Below are 17,610 nucleotides of genomic sequence, written 5' to 3'. Positions count from 1 at the left end.
GGCCCTGCTCTGCCCTTCCAGGAGATATCCCAGCCTTTCCTTTGCCTTCTCCCTCCTGTTCCCAGGGCCTCTTGCACACAGAGCAGCACGAGTTGATGAGCTCCTAATCCCAAAGCTCCCCATTCCCACTGCGAGGTGCTGCCCCATCCTGTGTCACCCTGCATTTCCCCGCTCCCGGGGCGGATTAGTCCTTAAATCACCGTCCTTGCCCCAGTGCAGGGAGCAGGAAAACGCCTGCTTGTCACGGCCTGACCAGCCAACCAACCTAAAGAATTTTGCTGTTGTGGGAAAGATGAGGGCTCCTGCCGGGAACCGTCCCCTCTGTCACTCCCTCCCGCTGCATTTATGCAGGAACGGGATCACGCAGCTCCAGCCCAGCTCTCCTCCTTAACGCCCCCAAATCCAGCTCCTGGGATTGAACCACAAAGGAGGAACTGAACCGAGCCCGAATTCGAGCACGGCTCGGTGTTTCATGGCGCGGGCAGGCGGTCGCTCCGGGAGCCGCAGCGAGCGCCCCGTTCCCGGCCCGCACGGAATCCTTCCCTCGAGCACGGCCGGGGATGCTCAGGGCCGGGATGCGGCACCGGCGGAGCCGGGGCTGCCCTGCCCGAGCATCTGTCCCGGCAGAGCTGGAAATGCTCCCATCGACACCTTCCGCCCCATTCTGCTGCTCCCAAACAAGCTGTGCTCAAAGTCCGTCTGCGCCGATCCAAGGGGCTGCCGGTGCTCGCTGCTGGGAAATACATTGATTTTCAAAGCGCTCCTGCTTGCATATCCCGTGCTTGGTAAACCACATCTAGGAAGCATTTTAACAAGAGTGTCTGGCTGTTCAATATACATTCGAGGTCCTGAACCCTTCATAATTTAGACCTCCTGTAGACTTAAATTTCTGGCTTTATTCCCAATGGACGTAACTCGAAACTACAACTACAAAATAATCGAGCACATTCTTCAGCAGTAGAAAATGAGAGGAATTAATACAATAATAATTATTAATTATATATCTTCTTGACCATTACCACTGTCCCCTAATATCAGGGCATTCCACTGTAAGGAAAAGAAAGCCATAAAATTGCTCTGTAGAAACTTCTAGCATCTACAAACTAGGAATTTATTCTAGTGTTCACACAACATCGAGATGATGCACACACGGTTTTTCTGAGCAGTCTTTCCCGTTGTTCCCTTCAATTCAATATGCAGAGCAGTCTCATTATGAGGAACAAGGTGGCACAGAGGGGAGTGAGGAATTCCTTCCCCTGTGGAAGGGTGAATTCATCACCCACTCACTTTGAGGAAAGTGAAATTCAGCGAGCACACACACACACACACCAGGTCACGAGTGCCAAGCCGCATCTCTTTCCCTGTACCGAGGACAGCGATGGCAAAGACGCGGCCGCGTTCCGAGCCGCTGCCGTCGCTGCGGTGCCGCAGCTGCAGCACAGACAGAGGCGCTGGGGCCGAGCGGCCGCTGCTGCTGCAGCCCAGAGCCGGCGCGGGAGGCACGGGGAAAGCGAGCCGGGAGCAGCCGCAACAAAGCCAGGAGGAGATCGGAACCCAGCAGGGATTTGACTTTAAAGCAACACCGTGACCTGCTGTAAGAGCAGCAGCTTTTCCAAGAACGACTCGCTTTCTCCCAAAACCGAGCGCCGGCTCGGAACTCCCCGTACCACAGGGAGAAGGGCGTGGATCCAGTGATCAGTGCCAGAATAACGAAATTTAAGCGATCGCGCTCTTTCCAGTGTAACCCAGTGACCACTAAATCACATCAGAGCTCCTTGGGAGCACCGGCAATTCCTCCCTGCCTGAAACCTTTCCCTGGTGTTCCACAATTCTGCCCAGGAAAGCCGCTGGGACTCACACAGGAGTGTTAAAAGGCAGCAAAAGTGGATCAGTCAGGGGCCCGAGGCTGGGAACACCCGTCCTGTTGAGAACCATTTGTTCAAGCCGCTGCCAGGACTGCCTAACACTATTCTGGGCTTTTATTCATTTTTTTTCTCCTGCACGTTTTGCTTTCCTTTCATCTCTTTCTTTGAAACACGAAGGTGCAACAGAGATCATCTCCTTTTAGCGCTCGCAGAGGAAACAACACAGAATGCTAAGACTTTATTGATATCTCCTAACACGTACCTTACAAAGCACAACAAACTCGAGGCGGGCTGGCCAGAATATGGGATATTTCCGCCACTAAAAAACCCATACATCCCACTGTTAAAACTCTGAAAAAGTAAATACATAAATTAATCAAGTAATTCTAAAGAGGCATAAATGACGGAAATTCACGTCGGTGATAAAAACAGGGGTTCTTTGAGAAAAAACAAACCGCCTTTAAGACAATCCCTTAAAAGGAACAGAGAAACAGAAACTAAGAAAAGCAGAATTAAGAGACTTGAACAAAAGGCAAGTTAAGTATTCCGCTCTTCTCCGACTGAATAACCAAAATGCAGTGACTCAGCCCTTTAAGACGAATGTGGGCGGCTCTGAAAAGAGCCTTTGTTTGGTGATGAGCCTCACCGAGCATTTACTTGGCTTTCACCTTGTGGCTGTCAGTCTTCTTGGGCAGCAGCACGGCCTGGATGTTGGGCAGCACGCCGCCCTGCGCGATCGTCACCTTGCCCAGCAGCTTGTTGAGCTCCTCGTCGTTGCGGATGGCGAGCTGCAGGTGGCGGGGGATGATGCGCGTCTTCTTGTTGTCGCGGGCCGCGTTGCCCGCCAGCTCCAGGATCTCGGCCGTCAGGTACTCCAGCACGGCCGCCAGGTACACCGGCGCGCCCGCGCCCACGCGCTCCGCGTAGTTGCCCTTGCGCAGCAGCCGGTGCACGCGGCCCACGGGGAACTGCAGCCCGGCCCGCGACGAGCGCGACTTGGCCTTGGCCCGCGCCTTGCCGCCCTGCTTCCCGCGACCCGACATCTTCCCTGCAGCAACTCCGCAGCAGCGACTGAGCGACAACCGGCAGAAAAACAGGAACTCCGAGCCCGCCTCACCGCCTGCCTTATATACAACCCGGGCGGATCGGCAGTGCCTCCTGCGATTGGCTGCGAGAGAGGAGTTGGTTCCGCAGCCAATGGAAGAGCGAATCCAAATCTGGCCAATGGCGGATCTCGGCGCCGGGCTCTGAGCTGACAGACAGCCAATGCCGAAGCGGCGGTGTCGGCGGAGCTGCTATAAAGGCGGCTGCCGAGGCGGTGCCGTTGCTGCTGAGCGCTGTCGCTGAGTGTGTTGCTGTTGTGAGGAGCTGCGGCTGCTGCTGCCGAAATGCCCGAGCCGGCCAAGTCCGCCCCCGCGCCCAAGAAGGGCTCGAAGAAGGCGGTGACCAAGACGCAGAAGAAGGGCGACAAGAAGCGCAAGAAGAGCCGCAAGGAGAGCTACTCCATCTACGTGTACAAGGTGCTGAAGCAGGTGCACCCCGACACGGGCATCTCGTCCAAGGCCATGGGCATCATGAACTCCTTCGTCAACGACATCTTCGAGCGCATCGCGGGCGAGGCCTCGCGCCTGGCGCACTACAACAAGCGCTCCACCATCACCTCGCGGGAGATCCAGACGGCCGTGCGCCTGCTGCTGCCCGGCGAGCTGGCCAAGCACGCCGTGTCCGAGGGCACCAAGGCTGTCACCAAGTACACCAGCTCCAAGTAAATGCTTGGCTAAAATCTGTTTAACCCAAAGGCTCTTTTAAGAGCCACCCACATTCTCAGTAAAAGAGCTGGTCTTGTGAGTTCCTGCCCTTATAGTTTTACGTATCGTAGAGGGAGATACGTCATTACCGTGTTAAAAGTATCGTAGTTTTAAAGTAAAGCAGGATTTACACTGAATTCTTGACACTATATCCTGCTTCTCTTCGGAGCTTGTTTCTCGCTCTTATTAGGTGCTAGAGTAGCGCCTAAAAAAAATTTAACTTTCACGGTCTCAACTGCCCAAAAATACCATTACGGCTTTAAGGCATTCTAAGGGAGAGCGGAGAAAAATTGATGCCTGTTCTTTCACTGCCTAAATCAGGCGCACTACAAGCACAGGCATTTCCTGACGACCCGGTCCTCTTTTTTTCTAGTTGTTTCTGAGCAAATGGATACAGGATGGATACCCGCTCTTCTTCACTCTCCCGAAAATGTGTTTTCGCGAATGACCGGGGGAAGAAGTGAGACGATGCTCTGCCTTATCACTCCCAAACTGCACAGTCCTGCCTTGGCACTACCACCTAGCACAGCCTCCCCAGAGTTTTTTTTCCCCGGCTTTCATTTGCTCCTCTCTCTCCCCGCCGTGTCCCCGCGCCCCGCACTCTCCGCAGCCGAGCGCGGACGGAGCTGCAGAGCCGGGGCCGCGCCGCTGCCGCGCTCGGTCCGACCTGAGTGAGGACTGCGCGGAGTCTCCCCGCGGGCGGGCCCTGCCGCCTCCCGCCCCTCCCGCCCGCCGCTGATTGGTGCCGCTCGCGGCCCCAGCGAGCGCTGCCCCGGGGCGCGCTCCCCGCACGGGACGCGGCGCTTTCAGCGGGCCGGGGCAGCGGCAGGGCCGGGAGAGCTCGGCGGGGCAGGGCAAGGCGGCGGTCGCCTCCATCATCGGCCTTGCTGCCGCGGCTGCGAACCTAAGGGCGCTACTGAGCGGGGAGAAACCGAGAGCGCTCGGGGAATGGAGGCTGCTGCCGGCGGCAGCTTCAGCCAGGAGTCCCGGAATGAACGCTATCGGAGCGGATTTGGACAAAGGAGGGCAAGCCCGAGGCTCGGGCGGCGAACCCGCCCTGTCCCGTTCTGCCGCAGTGCCGCTGCCGCCTCCCCCGCTGTGCTCCGCAAGCCGATGCACGGAGGGGGAAGGGCGGGGCCAGGACGCGTTTCCCCCCCCAGAGGCGGGGCCTTTTCCCGGGCTCGCGAAAAGCGCCCAATGGCAGCCGGCCGCTGCCGCGCGAGCGGCCAATGGGCGCGGGCAGCGGGGGTATAAATATCGGCGGTTGTGAGCCGGGGCCACAGTGAGTGTTGTGAGCGGAGAAACGAGTGGTCATGGCGCGCACGAAGCAGACGGCGCGGAAGTCGACGGGCGGCAAGGCGCCCCGCAAGCAGCTGGCCACCAAGGCTGCCCGCAAGAGCGCGCCGGCCACGGGCGGCGTCAAGAAGCCGCACCGCTATCGGCCCGGCACGGTGGCGCTGCGCGAGATCCGGCGCTACCAGAAGTCCACGGAGCTGCTGATCCGCAAGCTGCCCTTCCAGCGCCTGGTGCGCGAGATCGCGCAGGACTTCAAGACCGACCTGCGCTTCCAGAGCTCGGCCGTCATGGCGCTGCAGGAGGCCAGCGAGGCCTACCTGGTGGGGCTCTTCGAGGACACCAACCTGTGCGCCATCCACGCCAAACGCGTCACCATCATGCCCAAGGACATCCAACTGGCCCGCCGCATCCGCGGGGAGCGCGCCTGAGCTCCCTGCCGTAACCCACGCAGAACCAAAGGCTCTTTTAAGAGCCACTACATAGTCAATTAAAAGAGTTGTTGCACTCTCTTAAACACGGATTTAGAACTTGAGGGAGGAGGGAACCTTCATAGTTTTGGGGATGACTATAGCAGGAACCCTGAGGTTTTAAAGCAGCTGTTCCATGTTTTGCAGACTAGGCTGTTAAAGTTTGCTTACTGTTACATTAGGGTTCAGTAGTAAAATTTTCACTGAGTCCGAGAGATTTTAATTATTCTAGAGCCAGGATTTTTAATAGCATTGTTTTTAGCACGGGATAACTGCAGTCACAATCGTTTATTTAATCGCCCCTCCTCCCTTAAGCTTATGTCGTCAGGTGCACTCGCAGGGATGTAGACTATTCTACTTTAGACTCTGCTTACCCCACTTAAACTAACCGCATTTTCACATATTCTTCCTTGCCCGCTGTTTGTAAAACACGTGTTACTCAGCAAAGACTCGGGAACGAGTTGTAAATGAACTTGAGAGCCGTATGGCATTTTGTGAAGGAATTTTTTAATATGCCAGGAGCTCAGTAAAATGAGACTCAGAAAAACATAAAAGAAGTCGGGATTATAAAAATCTAACCTTAGAATGAAAAAGCAAAGAAATTAAGAAACGGCTCGTTTCAAAGCAGTGCTGCAGCCCTTTTATTGTCCATGTAGTGACTTAAACTTAAGGCCTTTGGGTCTATGGCAGCTGCCGCCCTTCTCTGTCGGGCAGAGACTGAGGCTTTAAAGAGCTGCCAATTATTTAATTTGAAGAATTTTCTCTCCTTCATTTTGTACCCATTATTTAACTTTTCCATCCATTAAGATCTGGTTTATAAAGTTCTACATCTTTCAAGTCCCATTTGAATGTCGTCCGTCGGGACCAGTTTTTCATCAGTATTTGTGGTTTTTCCTACATATATGATACTGAGGTCTTACACAGAAGCCGTAAAAGAAAAAAATCGAAGAAAATTCAGAAACACCAGTGAGGGGGCAGCCGGGACTAACACAACACTTTAAATGAGTGCTATTTACTTCTGAAGCTGTTAAGCTATTATTTGGAATTTTAGAATAATAAACCTAATTATTAGGTAAGTGCTTAATATTTATTGCATTTAGGGCAATATATTTAAACAAATTCTATATTTCAGATCGGGAAGAATAATGAAGTATAGAGCTAAAAATAATTTCCCTATAAATTAATAAATTCTTGAAGATACCTATGAAGTATATGGGACTTCTTTGTGGGATGGATATGAGAGGGGAGAGACCATGGTTGAAACTCGGGGAGGGGAGGGAACATTTTAACTTTTACCATTCGCACTTCTGAGGACTTTTGTAAAAGCACACAGGTAATGCAGTGGAACAGGGAAGCTCCCTATAAACCCCAAATTAAATGAAACAACTAGTGCATAACAGGTAAAATGAAAGCTTTTCAGTACATAGCTGGGCTCACTAGGGAAAAAAAGATGCAAGCCTAAAAAAACACGATTAAGAGTCTAAATATAATTTGCTACTGTTCCTGGACCACAAAGTTGTCTTCAATATTCGGGGTTAAACGTTAATTACTAAAGGAATTTAGAGTAAAGGTCATAGAAAAGTGCGCAGGTAAGAAATCAAAGCTCTTTTGTTGAAAAAGTGGGTGGCTCTTAAAAGAGCCTTTGGGTTAAACAGATTTTAGCCAAGCATTTACTTGGAGCTGGTGTACTTGGTGACAGCCTTGGTGCCCTCGGACACGGCGTGCTTGGCCAGCTCGCCGGGCAGCAGCAGGCGCACGGCCGTCTGGATCTCCCGCGAGGTGATGGTGGAGCGCTTGTTGTAGTGCGCCAGGCGCGAGGCCTCGCCCGCGATGCGCTCGAAGATGTCGTTGACGAAGGAGTTCATGATGCCCATGGCCTTGGACGAGATGCCCGTGTCGGGGTGCACCTGCTTCAGCACCTTGTACACGTAGATGGAGTAGCTCTCCTTGCGGCTCTTGCGCCGTTTCTTGTCACCTTTTTTCTGCGTCTTGGTGACGGCTTTCTTGGAGCCCTTCTTGGGCGCGGGGGCGGACTTGGCCGGCTCGGGCATGGCAGCGAATCCTCTCGGCACAGCAGAGCCGACAATTTCTCGGACTGAGAACGCCGTGCGCCTCTGAGCGCGCCGCTTTTATAGAGCGGTTATGCAAATTAGGGATTCCCGTAGACTAAGCTGTTATTGGCTGAGGCAAGTTTTTTCAGTGTAACAGCTCCGCCCTTCGTCGCCATTGGTCAAATCTGGATCCGCGTTCCTATTGGCTGTTTTAGGCACATCCCTGTTTTAGCCAATCGAAAGTCGCGCCGTCCGCTAAAGAGGTATATAAGGCCGAGCTCGGAAGTTGCAATATTCGTAGTCAGTTACTGACATCGTTTGCTCAGCTACAGCGATGTCGGGTCGCGGGAAGCAGGGCGGCAAGGCGCGGGCCAAGGCCAAGTCGCGCTCGTCGCGGGCCGGGCTGCAGTTCCCCGTGGGCCGCGTGCACCGGCTGCTGCGCAAGGGCAACTACGCGGAGCGCGTGGGCGCGGGCGCGCCGGTGTACCTGGCGGCCGTGCTGGAGTACCTGACGGCCGAGATCCTGGAGCTGGCGGGCAACGCGGCCCGCGACAACAAGAAGACGCGCATCATCCCCCGCCACCTGCAGCTCGCCATCCGCAACGACGAGGAGCTCAACAAGCTGCTGGGCAAGGTGACGATCGCGCAGGGCGGCGTGCTGCCCAACATCCAGGCCGTGCTGCTGCCCAAGAAGACTGACAGCCACAAGGTGAAAGCCAAGTAAATGCTCGGTGAGGCTCATCACCAAACAAAGGCTCTTTTCAGAGCCACCCACATTCCTCATAAAAGGCTGATTCGCTCCATTTTCGTTATTCAGTAGTAGACCGGAACACGTAACTTGTCTTTTCTTGAAGTATTTTATTTTGCTTTTAAACCTTTCAGTTTCACTGTTTCTGTACGAAGGTTCTCTTAAAGCTGGTTTCATTTTTTCTTAAAGAGACTGTTTTTCTCATCGAGGTGGATTTTCGTCGTTTATCCGTTTTTAGAATTCGTTGATTTATTAATATCTTAAAGTTTTCAATGTTTTTACAGGGGGAGGTATGAGTTTTATAATGGCCTAAATATCCTGTGTCCTGACCAGCCAGCTCTGGGTTTGCTGTACGTGCTCTGTTCAGTACCTATTACAGGAGAACAATAAAGTCTTAGGCTGGATTGTTTCCTCTGCGAGCGCTAACAGGAGCTGATCTCTTGTTGCACCTTCAGGTTTCAGAGGAAGTGTAGGGGGAATGGAAGCAAAACTCGCAAGGGAAAAAAAAAAAAAAAAAAACCAAAAAAAACCCAAAAAACTGATTAGGATTAGGCAGTCATGGCAGTGGCTTGAACAATTGGTTTCACAACAGGACGGGTGTTCCCAGCCTCGGGCCCCTGACTGATCCACTTTTGCTGCCTTTTAACACTCCTGTGTGAGTCCCAGCGGCTTTCCTGGGCAGAATTGTGGAACACCAGGGAAAGGTTTCAGGCAGGGAGGAATTGCCGGTGCTCCCAAGGAGCTCTGATGTGATTTAGTGGTCACTGGGTTACACTGGAAAGAGCGCGATCGCTTAAATTTCGTTATTCTGGCACTGATCACTGGATCCACGCCCTTCTCCCTGTGGTACGGGGAGTTCCGAGCCGGCGCTCGGTTTTGGGAGAAAGCGAGTCGTTCTTGGAAAAGCTGCTGCTCTTACAGCAGGTCACGGTGTTGCTTTAAAGTCAAATCCCTGCTGGGTTCCGATCTCCTCCTGGCTTTGTTGCGGCTGCTCCCGGCTCGCTTTCCCCGTGCCTCCCGCGCCGGCTCTGGGCTGCAGCAGCAGCGGCCGCTCGGCCCCAGCGCCTCTGTCTGTGCTGCAGCTGCGGCACCGCAGCGACGGCAGCGGCTCGGAACGCGGCCGCGTCTTTGCCATCGCTGTCCTCGGTACAGGGAAAGAGATGCGGCTTGGCACTCGTGACCTGGTGTGTGTGTGTGTGTGCTCGCTGAATTTCACTTTCCTCAAAGTGAGTGGGTGATGAATTCACCCTTCCACAGGGGAAGGAATTCCTCACTCCCCTCTGTGCCACCTTGTTCCTCATAATGAGACTGCTCTGCATATTGAATTGAAGGGAACAACGGGAAAGACTGCTCAGAAAAACCGTGTGTGCATCATCTCGATGTTGTGTGAACACTAGAATAAATTCCTAGTTTGTAGATGCTAGAAGTTTCTACAGAGCAATTTTATGGCTTTCTTTTCCTTACAAAAGAATGCTCTGATATTAAGGGTACAGTGGTAGTGGTCCAGAAGGTATATAATTAATAATTATTATTGTATTAATTCCTCTCATTTTCTACTGCTGAAGAATGTGCTCGGTTATTTTGTAGTTGTAGTTTCGAGTTACATGCATGGGGAATAAAGCCAGAAATTTAATATAAGTCTACACGAGGTCTAAATTATGAATGGTTCAGGACCTCGAATGTATATTGAACAGCCAGACACTCTTGTTAAAATGCTTCCTAGATGTGGTTTACCAAGCACGGGATATGCAAGCAGAGGAGCGCTTTGAAAATCAACGTATTTCCCAGCAGCGAGCACCGGCAGCCTCTAGGATCGGCGCAGACGGACTTCGAGCACAGCTTGTTTGGGAGCAGCAGAATGGGGCGGAAGGTGTCGATGGGAGCATTTCCAGCTCTGCCGGGACAGATGCTCGGGCAGGGCAGCCCCAGCACCAGCCCCGCCGGTGCCGCATCCCGGCCCTGAGCATCCCCGGCCGTGCCCGAGGGAAGGATTCCGTGCGGGCCGGGAACGGGGCGCTCGCTGCGGCTCCCGGAGCGACCGCCTGCCCGCGCCATGAAACACCGAGCCGTGCTCGAATTCGGGCTCGGTTCAGTTCCTCCTTTGTGATTCAATCCCAGAAGCTGGATTTGGGGGCGTTAAGGAGGAGAGCTGGGCTGCGCGATCCCGTTCCTGCATAAATGCAGCGGGAGGGAGTGACAGAGGGGACGGTTCCCGGCAGGAGCCCTCATCTTTCCCACAACAGCAAAATTCTTTAGGTTGGTTGGCTGGTCAGGCCGTGACAAGCAGGCGTTTTCCTGCTCCCTGCACTGGGGCAGGGACGGTGATTTAAGGACTAATCCGCCCCTGGGAGTGGGGAAATGCAGGGTGACACAGGATGGGGCAGCACCTCGCAGTGGGAATGGGGAGTTTTGGGATTAGGAGCTCATCAACTCGTGCTGCTCTGTGGCTGCCACCAGCACCTCGTGTGCAAGAGGCCCTGGGAACAGGAGGGAGAAGGCAAAGGAAAGGCTGGGATATCTCCTGGAAGGGCAGAGCAGGGCCCTGGAGTTTTACATCCAGAAACAAGGAATTTCCTCTTCACTTTTGCCCCAGCCACCAGATAAAGGACTTTTTGCTTTCCCATTGTCAAGAAACAAACCTGTAGGGTGAAGAGGAAAACCAGACATGATTCAGTTTCAGGGAAATGCTGTAAATTAGTTCCAGTTCTTTTGCAGTTTCCTGGCATTTCCTCCTGTGCTTTGTGCCATGTCATTCTGAGAGGAATAGCAGCTTTTTCTTTACAAACGAGCTGTGGGTCTACTGGTAGATAAAAGCAGCACTGGGAGATAAAGAAAAAATAGGAAGGATTGCACTGATTGATGGATGGTAAAAGATATATGCTCTTACAAATAGATTTTGGGTTTGCTGAATAATGAAATTAGACATTGAAAGCCAAAAGAAACAATGGGGAAGAAAAAAACTTAAATTCCATATCAATTAAAGATTAAAAGGGAGGGTTAGACATTAAAGGAAAATCTTTGGTATCAGGCATATTCAAGTCTGTACCTCTCAAGTTCCTCAGGATCGAGGAAAGAGAGAAGGGAATTGCAATTGGGTAATTAGAATAAAACGGAGGCTTCATCCTCTAAAAATTTGAGAGATACCAGCAGAATGCCCCGTGGCCTCTCCCTTTATTTGAATAAAGTAAAAGGAATCTTCTATCTCCCTTTTGGATATAAACCTCTGGTGTTTGTGAATTAATTTTCCTAACACTTTCCTGCACAGAAATGTGAGCTGCAGTGGTAACTCTGAAGTACAACACCTGTGCTGCCCTTCCTGTGAGGTTCTGCATGACCTATAAGTGTCAGTCCAGGCTGAAGCTCCAGGAGCCCCAGCTGCCTGTGGAATGTGACCATTTCCCTTCTCCCACAGGGCTGGGAGCAGCGATTTCAAAGCCCCCCCATGCAGAGAGCAGAACAGACTCAGGTAAATTTGGCTTTCTGGGGCAGCTGAGCTGAGCCCGGGCTAGCAGGAGTGCCTGTGGTGCCGTCAGTGCAGCTGCTGATGCTCAGAGCACAGGGGAGGCAGCTCTGGGTAAAGGTGGTTTGGTGTGGTGAAAGATTGGGCCTGTGCCATTCCTAGGGTGATTTGTGTCTTCTTTTCTGAGTGGAATTATTGAACTCACACACCTGGCAGCGTCCCAAGAGCACAAGGGGGAAAAAAAACCCAAAACTTGATCATGTGGAGTGCTCAGAATGTTTATTGTTGAGGGGGCTGCTATTTGCTACAAAAGGAAAAGAGGACGCACACCAGAGATGTGTGCATTTCTTCCCACCTCTAATACTGCACAAAAGGAGGTCAAAATTCTTACATCTATTACAGGTTCCGATTTCAGGTGTAACTCTGTGTGCTCTTCTTATTTCAGGAATTATTTCTTCCATTTCCCTATGACCTTTGCAAGTAAAAACATCTACATGCAATATAAGCAGGAGTGCAAATACAAAACGTTGTGGATTTTATATGGCATTAACATTCCCATCCTTTTTGTAACTCTTTTCATTCTACTTGTTTTCTAGTTGTAAAATGAATTATGCTCATAATTGTTTCCTGAGATTTTCAGTGGTAAAAATGAAAGGATGAACTTTTTTTATGAATACCTTCTATCATTTTTAACAAGGAATGCTTTTGAAATAAGCTTTTTGATAGGGCTGCACTCACTAATTTGGTTGTTTGTAGGCATGAAAGAAATCTAACTGGAAACAGCCTTTCCACCTCCACAGCCCCTGGTTCTGTGAGCCCAGCCCAGGGGAAGGAGCTGCCTCTGCTCACTGAGTGCTCCATCCTCCCTCGCAGGGCTGGGGGTTGGCAAAGGAGAAGTTCCCAGGGCATTCCCACCCACTTGCAGCCTCTCCTCCTGTGAGATTTGTGTCTTGTCTTGGCTGTGCTGCTCTCTGAATGGCACAACCCTTAGACCAGGTATTTGCTACTTGAAGTCTCAATTTTTTCCATTTACCATCTAACCTCGACCAGGTCTCATCACTGTAAATATTACATCAAGGCGTGTGTAACACCAAATATTTTTCCCTACCTGCAGTGAATACTTTCTCCCACAACTGTACTTATTTTAAACTGTAATATTTTCTATTTAGAATGGAAATAGAAGCCTCTGGGAAAGTAACAGTGCGATGATTTGTCTTGGATGTCAGGTAATTACGTTCTGTGGCCATTAAAGAAAAAAAAGAAATTCAGGTTTGAGATCAGATATTGGTTTACTTCATTAATTAAAATGAAACAAATATTTAAAAACCCCAAGAAAACATAGAAAAGAACCTCCTACCAAAACAAAAACACTACAATAAAAAAACCCTCAAAATCCCTGGAAGTAGCAAAAAAATTCTACAGGCAGTCTGTGATCTGTTCAGGTTTTGGTCCCGTTATATGGCATCTTTTTTTCATTTCTGATTCACTGTTCAGTCAGTTCACTAGAGAATACAGGTATTTGTTTGCCCAGCTGCTGTATTTCATTTTGCAGAAATTAGTAGAGAGGGTGTTTTGTTTTTAAAAAGTTATTAATAATAAATAGAAATTTTTTTGCAGGAATGGTAATCTGGAGAAATATATGGTCTTCCAGGAGCTGCAAGTTCATTATCCTAATAAAAATAAAATAGAGGAATTTTTTTTGTAACTGGTTGTATTGTCCATCAGTGTTCTCTTTCTTGCTGGTTACTTACAGAGCTGTAATTTCACTCTAATCATCTGAGATATTAAAAATTGCTGATATAAAAAAATATTTTCACAAAAATGTTTGTGTTACAAAGTGTAAATATTCCCCAAATTTCAGATGCTGTGAATCCGGAGGTATTTTGAAGGTAATCATGGAGGGTAGATTAAAAGGCAACATGAAGGGCCTGTTTATAGATTACACATTCAAATACTTCTCAGCATTGAGAATTGCAGGGATTGATGACTTTGCTTTGCGCTGGAAGATCAGCAATTGGAGCCCCAGGGCACACGAGGTGATAAGAGTAAATTTTTATAAAAATGGTGTCACAAACACTGAGCAAGCTGAAATTGGCGAGCCAGGAGCAGAATGAAGATGGAGCAAGGAACCAATTCCAGGAATGAGATAACTTCAGAAGGAGTCCAGCCCAGTGACCAAAACAATCAATGAGACATGCAGGGCCCAGCACCAAGAGTTGGATTATTGTATTTGGGGTGGGATGGTGGCACAGACACAGTCTGGGCTGCAATCTGCTGCAGGGGCTCCTGTGCGGGGACACCCAGCTCTGTCTGCTCTGCACACTGCATAAAGGAACTTGGCACTCGCTGAGCTGGAAACTCATCTGCAAAAGGAGCCCAGGGCAGGAGAATTGTTGGAGGGGTTTCTGCTTTGTTCCCCCATGGTTTGGTGGCAGCAGCAGCAGCCCCAGCTCCAGCAGGGTGCTGCATTTGAGCAGAGCCTCTCACCCTGCTGGGGGATCCCACCGGGGTCGGGCCTTTGGAGCACAAAGGGAACTGCTCTGAAGGAAATGGGAAAGGACAGGAAAGAAAGGGAATTATGGAAGAACAAGCTGTCATGTAATTTTATACTCACACTATTCGCATTAGTGCTTTTGAGGGTTCATCCTCTTGTGGCATGAAATTCTTAAGATTTGTTATTTTTGCTGAGCTTAAATCCTACTATCTTAACCTTTGGTGACACGAAACAAAAATATTGTCCATGGTAGTAGCTCTTGGTCAGTTTGGAGACTTTGTTCCCAGCACTGTTAGAATAGAGTTATACTACAATCAGACCTGATGACAATTGCTTTGTTCACATCATAGCCCCCAATATTGCCTTGTCATTCTTACTGAAATTGAAAGAAGCAATCAGCAACATTTTGCTTTCTGTTTAGTGAAGAGTTTCCTAGGCCTAGAAAAAATTTCACACACTGAAACCATCTATGAAAAAATCCTCAGAATTTCTGTGGTGGCTCCTGATGCAGTGTGCAACGTGGAGCACACAAACACAGGAAAAGGAAAACGAACACTCAGAGCTGGGCAGCCAAAGGCATCCCCGAGCTGCTGCTTCAATCGGGCAGCAGGGCTGTGCCAGGGCAGCTGTGCTCTGAACTGGGGCTTTCACAAGGCTGATTATCTACAGAATGGCCACTGACTAACTCTTCTGGTAGCCATCTCTAACTGCAACAACAGGAGCACTTCTTTATGCTTTGCTGGTGACCCAGGAATGCTTGGAAAATCCTAGAGTGGAATATACAATGGTTTATTAATCTTTTCAGGTATTAGGCATACACAGGCACTCAGAATAAGCAACCTTCATTCAGAGTTTGCACTAAAGCCCTTGGAGAGATTGCAAAACCCCATTTCAAGCTGATAAAGAAGAGTTTGGAGAATGCCTCTTCCCTCTGGATATCTGAAATCCAGTCTGAGAAATCCCCATAACCCTTCAAACTGAAATTAACATTTATTAGGTAATTGGTAACAGATTTTTGAGACCTGATGTCTCTCTCATTACCTACCCTACCAAAGAATAGGGAAGTCAGTACTAGAACGGTCACTTTTGTCATTCCGTGGTCCCTGTATGAATTATGTTCAGAAGTTCACAGTATATAATTCAGGATTATTGACATCTAGTTAGGAAGTGATAATGGCTTTGATCTGCATCCATGGTGGCATGTAATTACCCAGGGATGAGAGGGAGGCAGTGAGAACGCCTGTGCTTTGAGCCTCATTAGCGGCTGTGGGATGAGACCTGGGAGGTGACAAAGTCAGCCCAGAGTGTCGAGTTTCTTAGTATTTCGTACTTTTATAACAATTAGTGACAGATTAATGCAGAAAAGGACAGATAAGTTAAAAAAACCAAAACAATCTTCCCGTGTTTCCTTCCTTGAAAGGAGAGCCCAAAGCAGTCACGGGGAGAAGCTGAGCAAGTTACTGTAAAAAAGAAAAAAAAAAAAAAAGACATTAATAGAAAGATTATAAGGACAACTGGTGAAGATAAAGGAGTTTAGAATGTGCTTCTGAGTTATATTGATCAATTGATCAATATCGGGCTATCTACAAGAACTTACCGCCGTATAAATTCCTTTCTAGTACAGTGCGCTGTTCTCATCTCTCGCATTTGTGACAAAAATAACCGCACCCCCCAAAAACTGCAGAGGCTGAGCACCATCGTGTGGCCGATCCGACAGCAGCAATGCTGTGCATGGATGAGTATCCATGGATAATTTCGATTCCCTCCCAGCTAGATAAAACCAGTAAGTTTCCTATCCTTCAGTTTAGTGCAGACATAACATGGAAACTTGCCACAGTAAGGTGATATTGAAAACTGTGAAAACCATAAGTTAATGAAAACATCACCTAAAAAAATAACCATAAAACCCAAAACAAAAACCCCAAAAGAAAACACAAAAAACCAAAACAACAACCAATAAATATAAGGAAAAAAAACCCCACCAGCAATTAAAAACCGCCTTTACAGACATATTGTAGCTGTGGAAAAATAACAGTAAATTCAAGAGAAGTATCTTATCAAAACAACTCTTAAGTAGTATGTCAAACCAAATAACCTGAAAAAAAAAAAAAAAGGAACAAAAACCCCTTAACACTAAGAGAAAATAAAGTGTTCCTTACTTAGTGATACAGCTCTTTTATTGAAAAAGTGGGTGGCTCTTAAAAGAGCCTTTGGGTTAAGCAGATTTTAGCCAAGCATTCACTTGGAGCTGGTGTACTTGGTGACAGCCTTGGTGCCCTCGGACACGGCGTGCTTGGCCAGCTCGCCGGGCAGCAGCAGGCGCACGGCCGTCTGGATCTCCCGCGAGGTGATGGTGGAGCGCTTGTTGTAGTGCGCCAGGCGCGAGGCCTCGCCCGCGATGCGCTCGAAGATGTCGTTGACGAAGGAGTTCATGATGCCCATGGCCTTGGACGAGATGCCCGTGTCGGGGTGCACCTGCTTCAGCACCTTGTACACGTAGATGGAGTAGCTCTCCTTGCGGCTCTTCTTGCGCTTCTTGTCGCCCTTCTTCTGCGTCTTGGTCACCGCCTTCTTGGAGCCCTTCTTGGGCGCGGGGGCGGACTTGGCCGGCTCGGGCATTTCGGCGATAGCGGAGACTGTTCGTGGACGAACAGAACGGCTACGGAACAAATCCCGGAGCGAAGTGAGGAGCACGGCTGCTTGCCATGCCTTTATAGTGCGTCTATGCAAATGAGCGGCTCCTGCACCGCAGGCTATCATTGGTCAGACTACGAAATGATGTCAGCACTCCCCCGTATTCGCGTGTGATTGGTCACAATTGGATCCTTCCTCTCATTGGCTGCCTGCACAAGACCTACTTCTCAGCCTATCAGCGCAGGGACGAGGCAGTAAAGCGAGCGCTGAGCGGGGCAGCGCCGAGTGCTTCTGGTTCTTCGCCGGGGGCGCGAGCGAATAGCGCGGCAAGATGTCGGGTCGCGGGAAGCAGGGCGGCAAGGCGCGGGCCAAGGCCAAGTCGCGCTCGTCGCGGGCCGGGCTGCAGTTCCCCGTGGGCCGCGTGCACCGGCTGCTGCGCAAGGGCAACTACGCGGAGCGCGTGGGCGCGGGCGCGCCGGTGTACCTGGCGGCCGTGCTGGAGTACCTGACGGCCGAGATCCTGGAGCTGGCGGGCAACGCGGCCCGCGACAACAAGAAGACGCGCATCATCCCCCGCCACCTGCAGCTCGCCATCCGCAACGACGAGGAGCTCAACAAGCTGCTGGGCAAGGTGACGATCGCGCAGGGCGGCGTGCTGCCCAACATCCAGGCCGTGCTGCTGCCCAAGAAGACTGACAGCCATAAGGCGAAAGCCAAGTAAATCTCATCTGACCAACAACCCAAAGGCTCTTTTTAGAGCCACCCACAAGATCCTAAGAGAGCTGAG

General features: G+C 50.3%; 7 protein-coding genes across 7 annotated transcripts; 4 read left to right on the top strand and 3 right to left on the bottom strand.

The window, feature by feature from the left end:
• Positions 1 to 1,201: 1,201 nt before the first annotated feature.
• LOC135442416 (histone H2A-IV-like) lies at positions 1,202 to 2,961 on the bottom strand. The gene has a single exon (XM_064702204.1). The coding sequence runs from the start codon at positions 2,906 to 2,908 to the stop codon at positions 2,519 to 2,521; it is 390 nt and encodes a 129-aa protein (XP_064558274.1). The 5' UTR covers positions 2,909 to 2,961; the 3' UTR covers positions 1,202 to 2,518.
• A 225-nt stretch (positions 2,962 to 3,186) lies between these two features.
• Positions 3,187 to 3,725, top strand: LOC135442425 (histone H2B 1/2/3/4/6). Its single transcript, XM_064702212.1, has one exon. The coding sequence runs from the start codon at positions 3,254 to 3,256 to the stop codon at positions 3,632 to 3,634; it is 381 nt and encodes a 126-aa protein (XP_064558282.1). The 5' UTR covers positions 3,187 to 3,253; the 3' UTR covers positions 3,635 to 3,725.
• Positions 3,726 to 4,980: 1,255 nt separating this feature from the next.
• LOC135442409 (histone H3) lies at positions 4,981 to 5,819 on the top strand. Its single transcript, XM_064702190.1, has one exon. The coding sequence runs from the start codon at positions 4,987 to 4,989 to the stop codon at positions 5,395 to 5,397; it is 411 nt and encodes a 136-aa protein (XP_064558260.1). The 5' UTR covers positions 4,981 to 4,986; the 3' UTR covers positions 5,398 to 5,819.
• A 1,204-nt stretch (positions 5,820 to 7,023) lies between these two features.
• Positions 7,024 to 7,519, bottom strand: LOC135442429 (histone H2B 5). The gene has a single exon (XM_064702215.1). It carries the CDS (start codon positions 7,485 to 7,487, stop codon positions 7,107 to 7,109), a length of 381 nt encoding a protein of 126 aa, XP_064558285.1. The 5' UTR covers positions 7,488 to 7,519; the 3' UTR covers positions 7,024 to 7,106.
• Positions 7,520 to 7,806: 287 nt separating this feature from the next.
• LOC135442420 (histone H2A-IV-like) lies at positions 7,807 to 8,257 on the top strand. The gene has a single exon (XM_064702207.1). The coding sequence runs from the start codon at positions 7,822 to 7,824 to the stop codon at positions 8,209 to 8,211; it is 390 nt and encodes a 129-aa protein (XP_064558277.1). The 5' UTR covers positions 7,807 to 7,821; the 3' UTR covers positions 8,212 to 8,257.
• An 8,122-nt stretch (positions 8,258 to 16,379) lies between these two features.
• LOC135442404 (histone H2B 1/2/3/4/6-like) lies at positions 16,380 to 17,127 on the bottom strand. The gene has a single exon (XM_064702185.1). It carries the CDS (start codon positions 16,947 to 16,949, stop codon positions 16,428 to 16,430), a length of 522 nt encoding a protein of 173 aa, XP_064558255.1. The 5' UTR covers positions 16,950 to 17,127; the 3' UTR covers positions 16,380 to 16,427.
• On the top strand, positions 17,123 to 17,585 carry LOC135442414 (histone H2A-IV). Its single transcript, XM_064702202.1, has one exon. The coding sequence runs from the start codon at positions 17,155 to 17,157 to the stop codon at positions 17,542 to 17,544; it is 390 nt and encodes a 129-aa protein (XP_064558272.1). The 5' UTR covers positions 17,123 to 17,154; the 3' UTR covers positions 17,545 to 17,585.
• Positions 17,586 to 17,610: the final 25 nt, after the last annotated feature.

The sequence above is a fragment of the Zonotrichia leucophrys genome, chromosome 1A, assembly GCF_028769735.1.
Source record: "Zonotrichia leucophrys gambelii isolate GWCS_2022_RI chromosome 1A, RI_Zleu_2.0, whole genome shotgun sequence".
NCBI classification, from domain to species: domain Eukaryota; kingdom Metazoa; phylum Chordata; class Aves; order Passeriformes; family Passerellidae; genus Zonotrichia; species Zonotrichia leucophrys.
The sequence above is the reverse complement of the archived record's forward strand: the minus strand, read 5'-3'. Positions and strand labels throughout refer to the sequence as shown.

What these genes read in the sequence shown, in the direction of transcription:
- LOC135442409 (XM_064702190.1), top strand. Translation starts at nt 4,987, where the DNA reads ATGGCGCGCACGAAGCAGACGGCGCGGAAGTCGACGGGCGGCAAGGCG.
- LOC135442404 (XM_064702185.1), bottom strand. Translation starts at nt 16,949, where the DNA reads ATGATAGCCTGCGGTGCAGGAGCCGCTCATTTGCATAGACGCACTATA.
- LOC135442420 (XM_064702207.1), top strand. Translation starts at nt 7,822, where the DNA reads ATGTCGGGTCGCGGGAAGCAGGGCGGCAAGGCGCGGGCCAAGGCCAAG.
- LOC135442414 (XM_064702202.1), top strand. Translation starts at nt 17,155, where the DNA reads ATGTCGGGTCGCGGGAAGCAGGGCGGCAAGGCGCGGGCCAAGGCCAAG.
- LOC135442429 (XM_064702215.1), bottom strand. Translation starts at nt 7,487, where the DNA reads ATGCCCGAGCCGGCCAAGTCCGCCCCCGCGCCCAAGAAGGGCTCCAAG.
- LOC135442425 (XM_064702212.1), top strand. Translation starts at nt 3,254, where the DNA reads ATGCCCGAGCCGGCCAAGTCCGCCCCCGCGCCCAAGAAGGGCTCGAAG.
- LOC135442416 (XM_064702204.1), bottom strand. Translation starts at nt 2,908, where the DNA reads ATGTCGGGTCGCGGGAAGCAGGGCGGCAAGGCGCGGGCCAAGGCCAAG.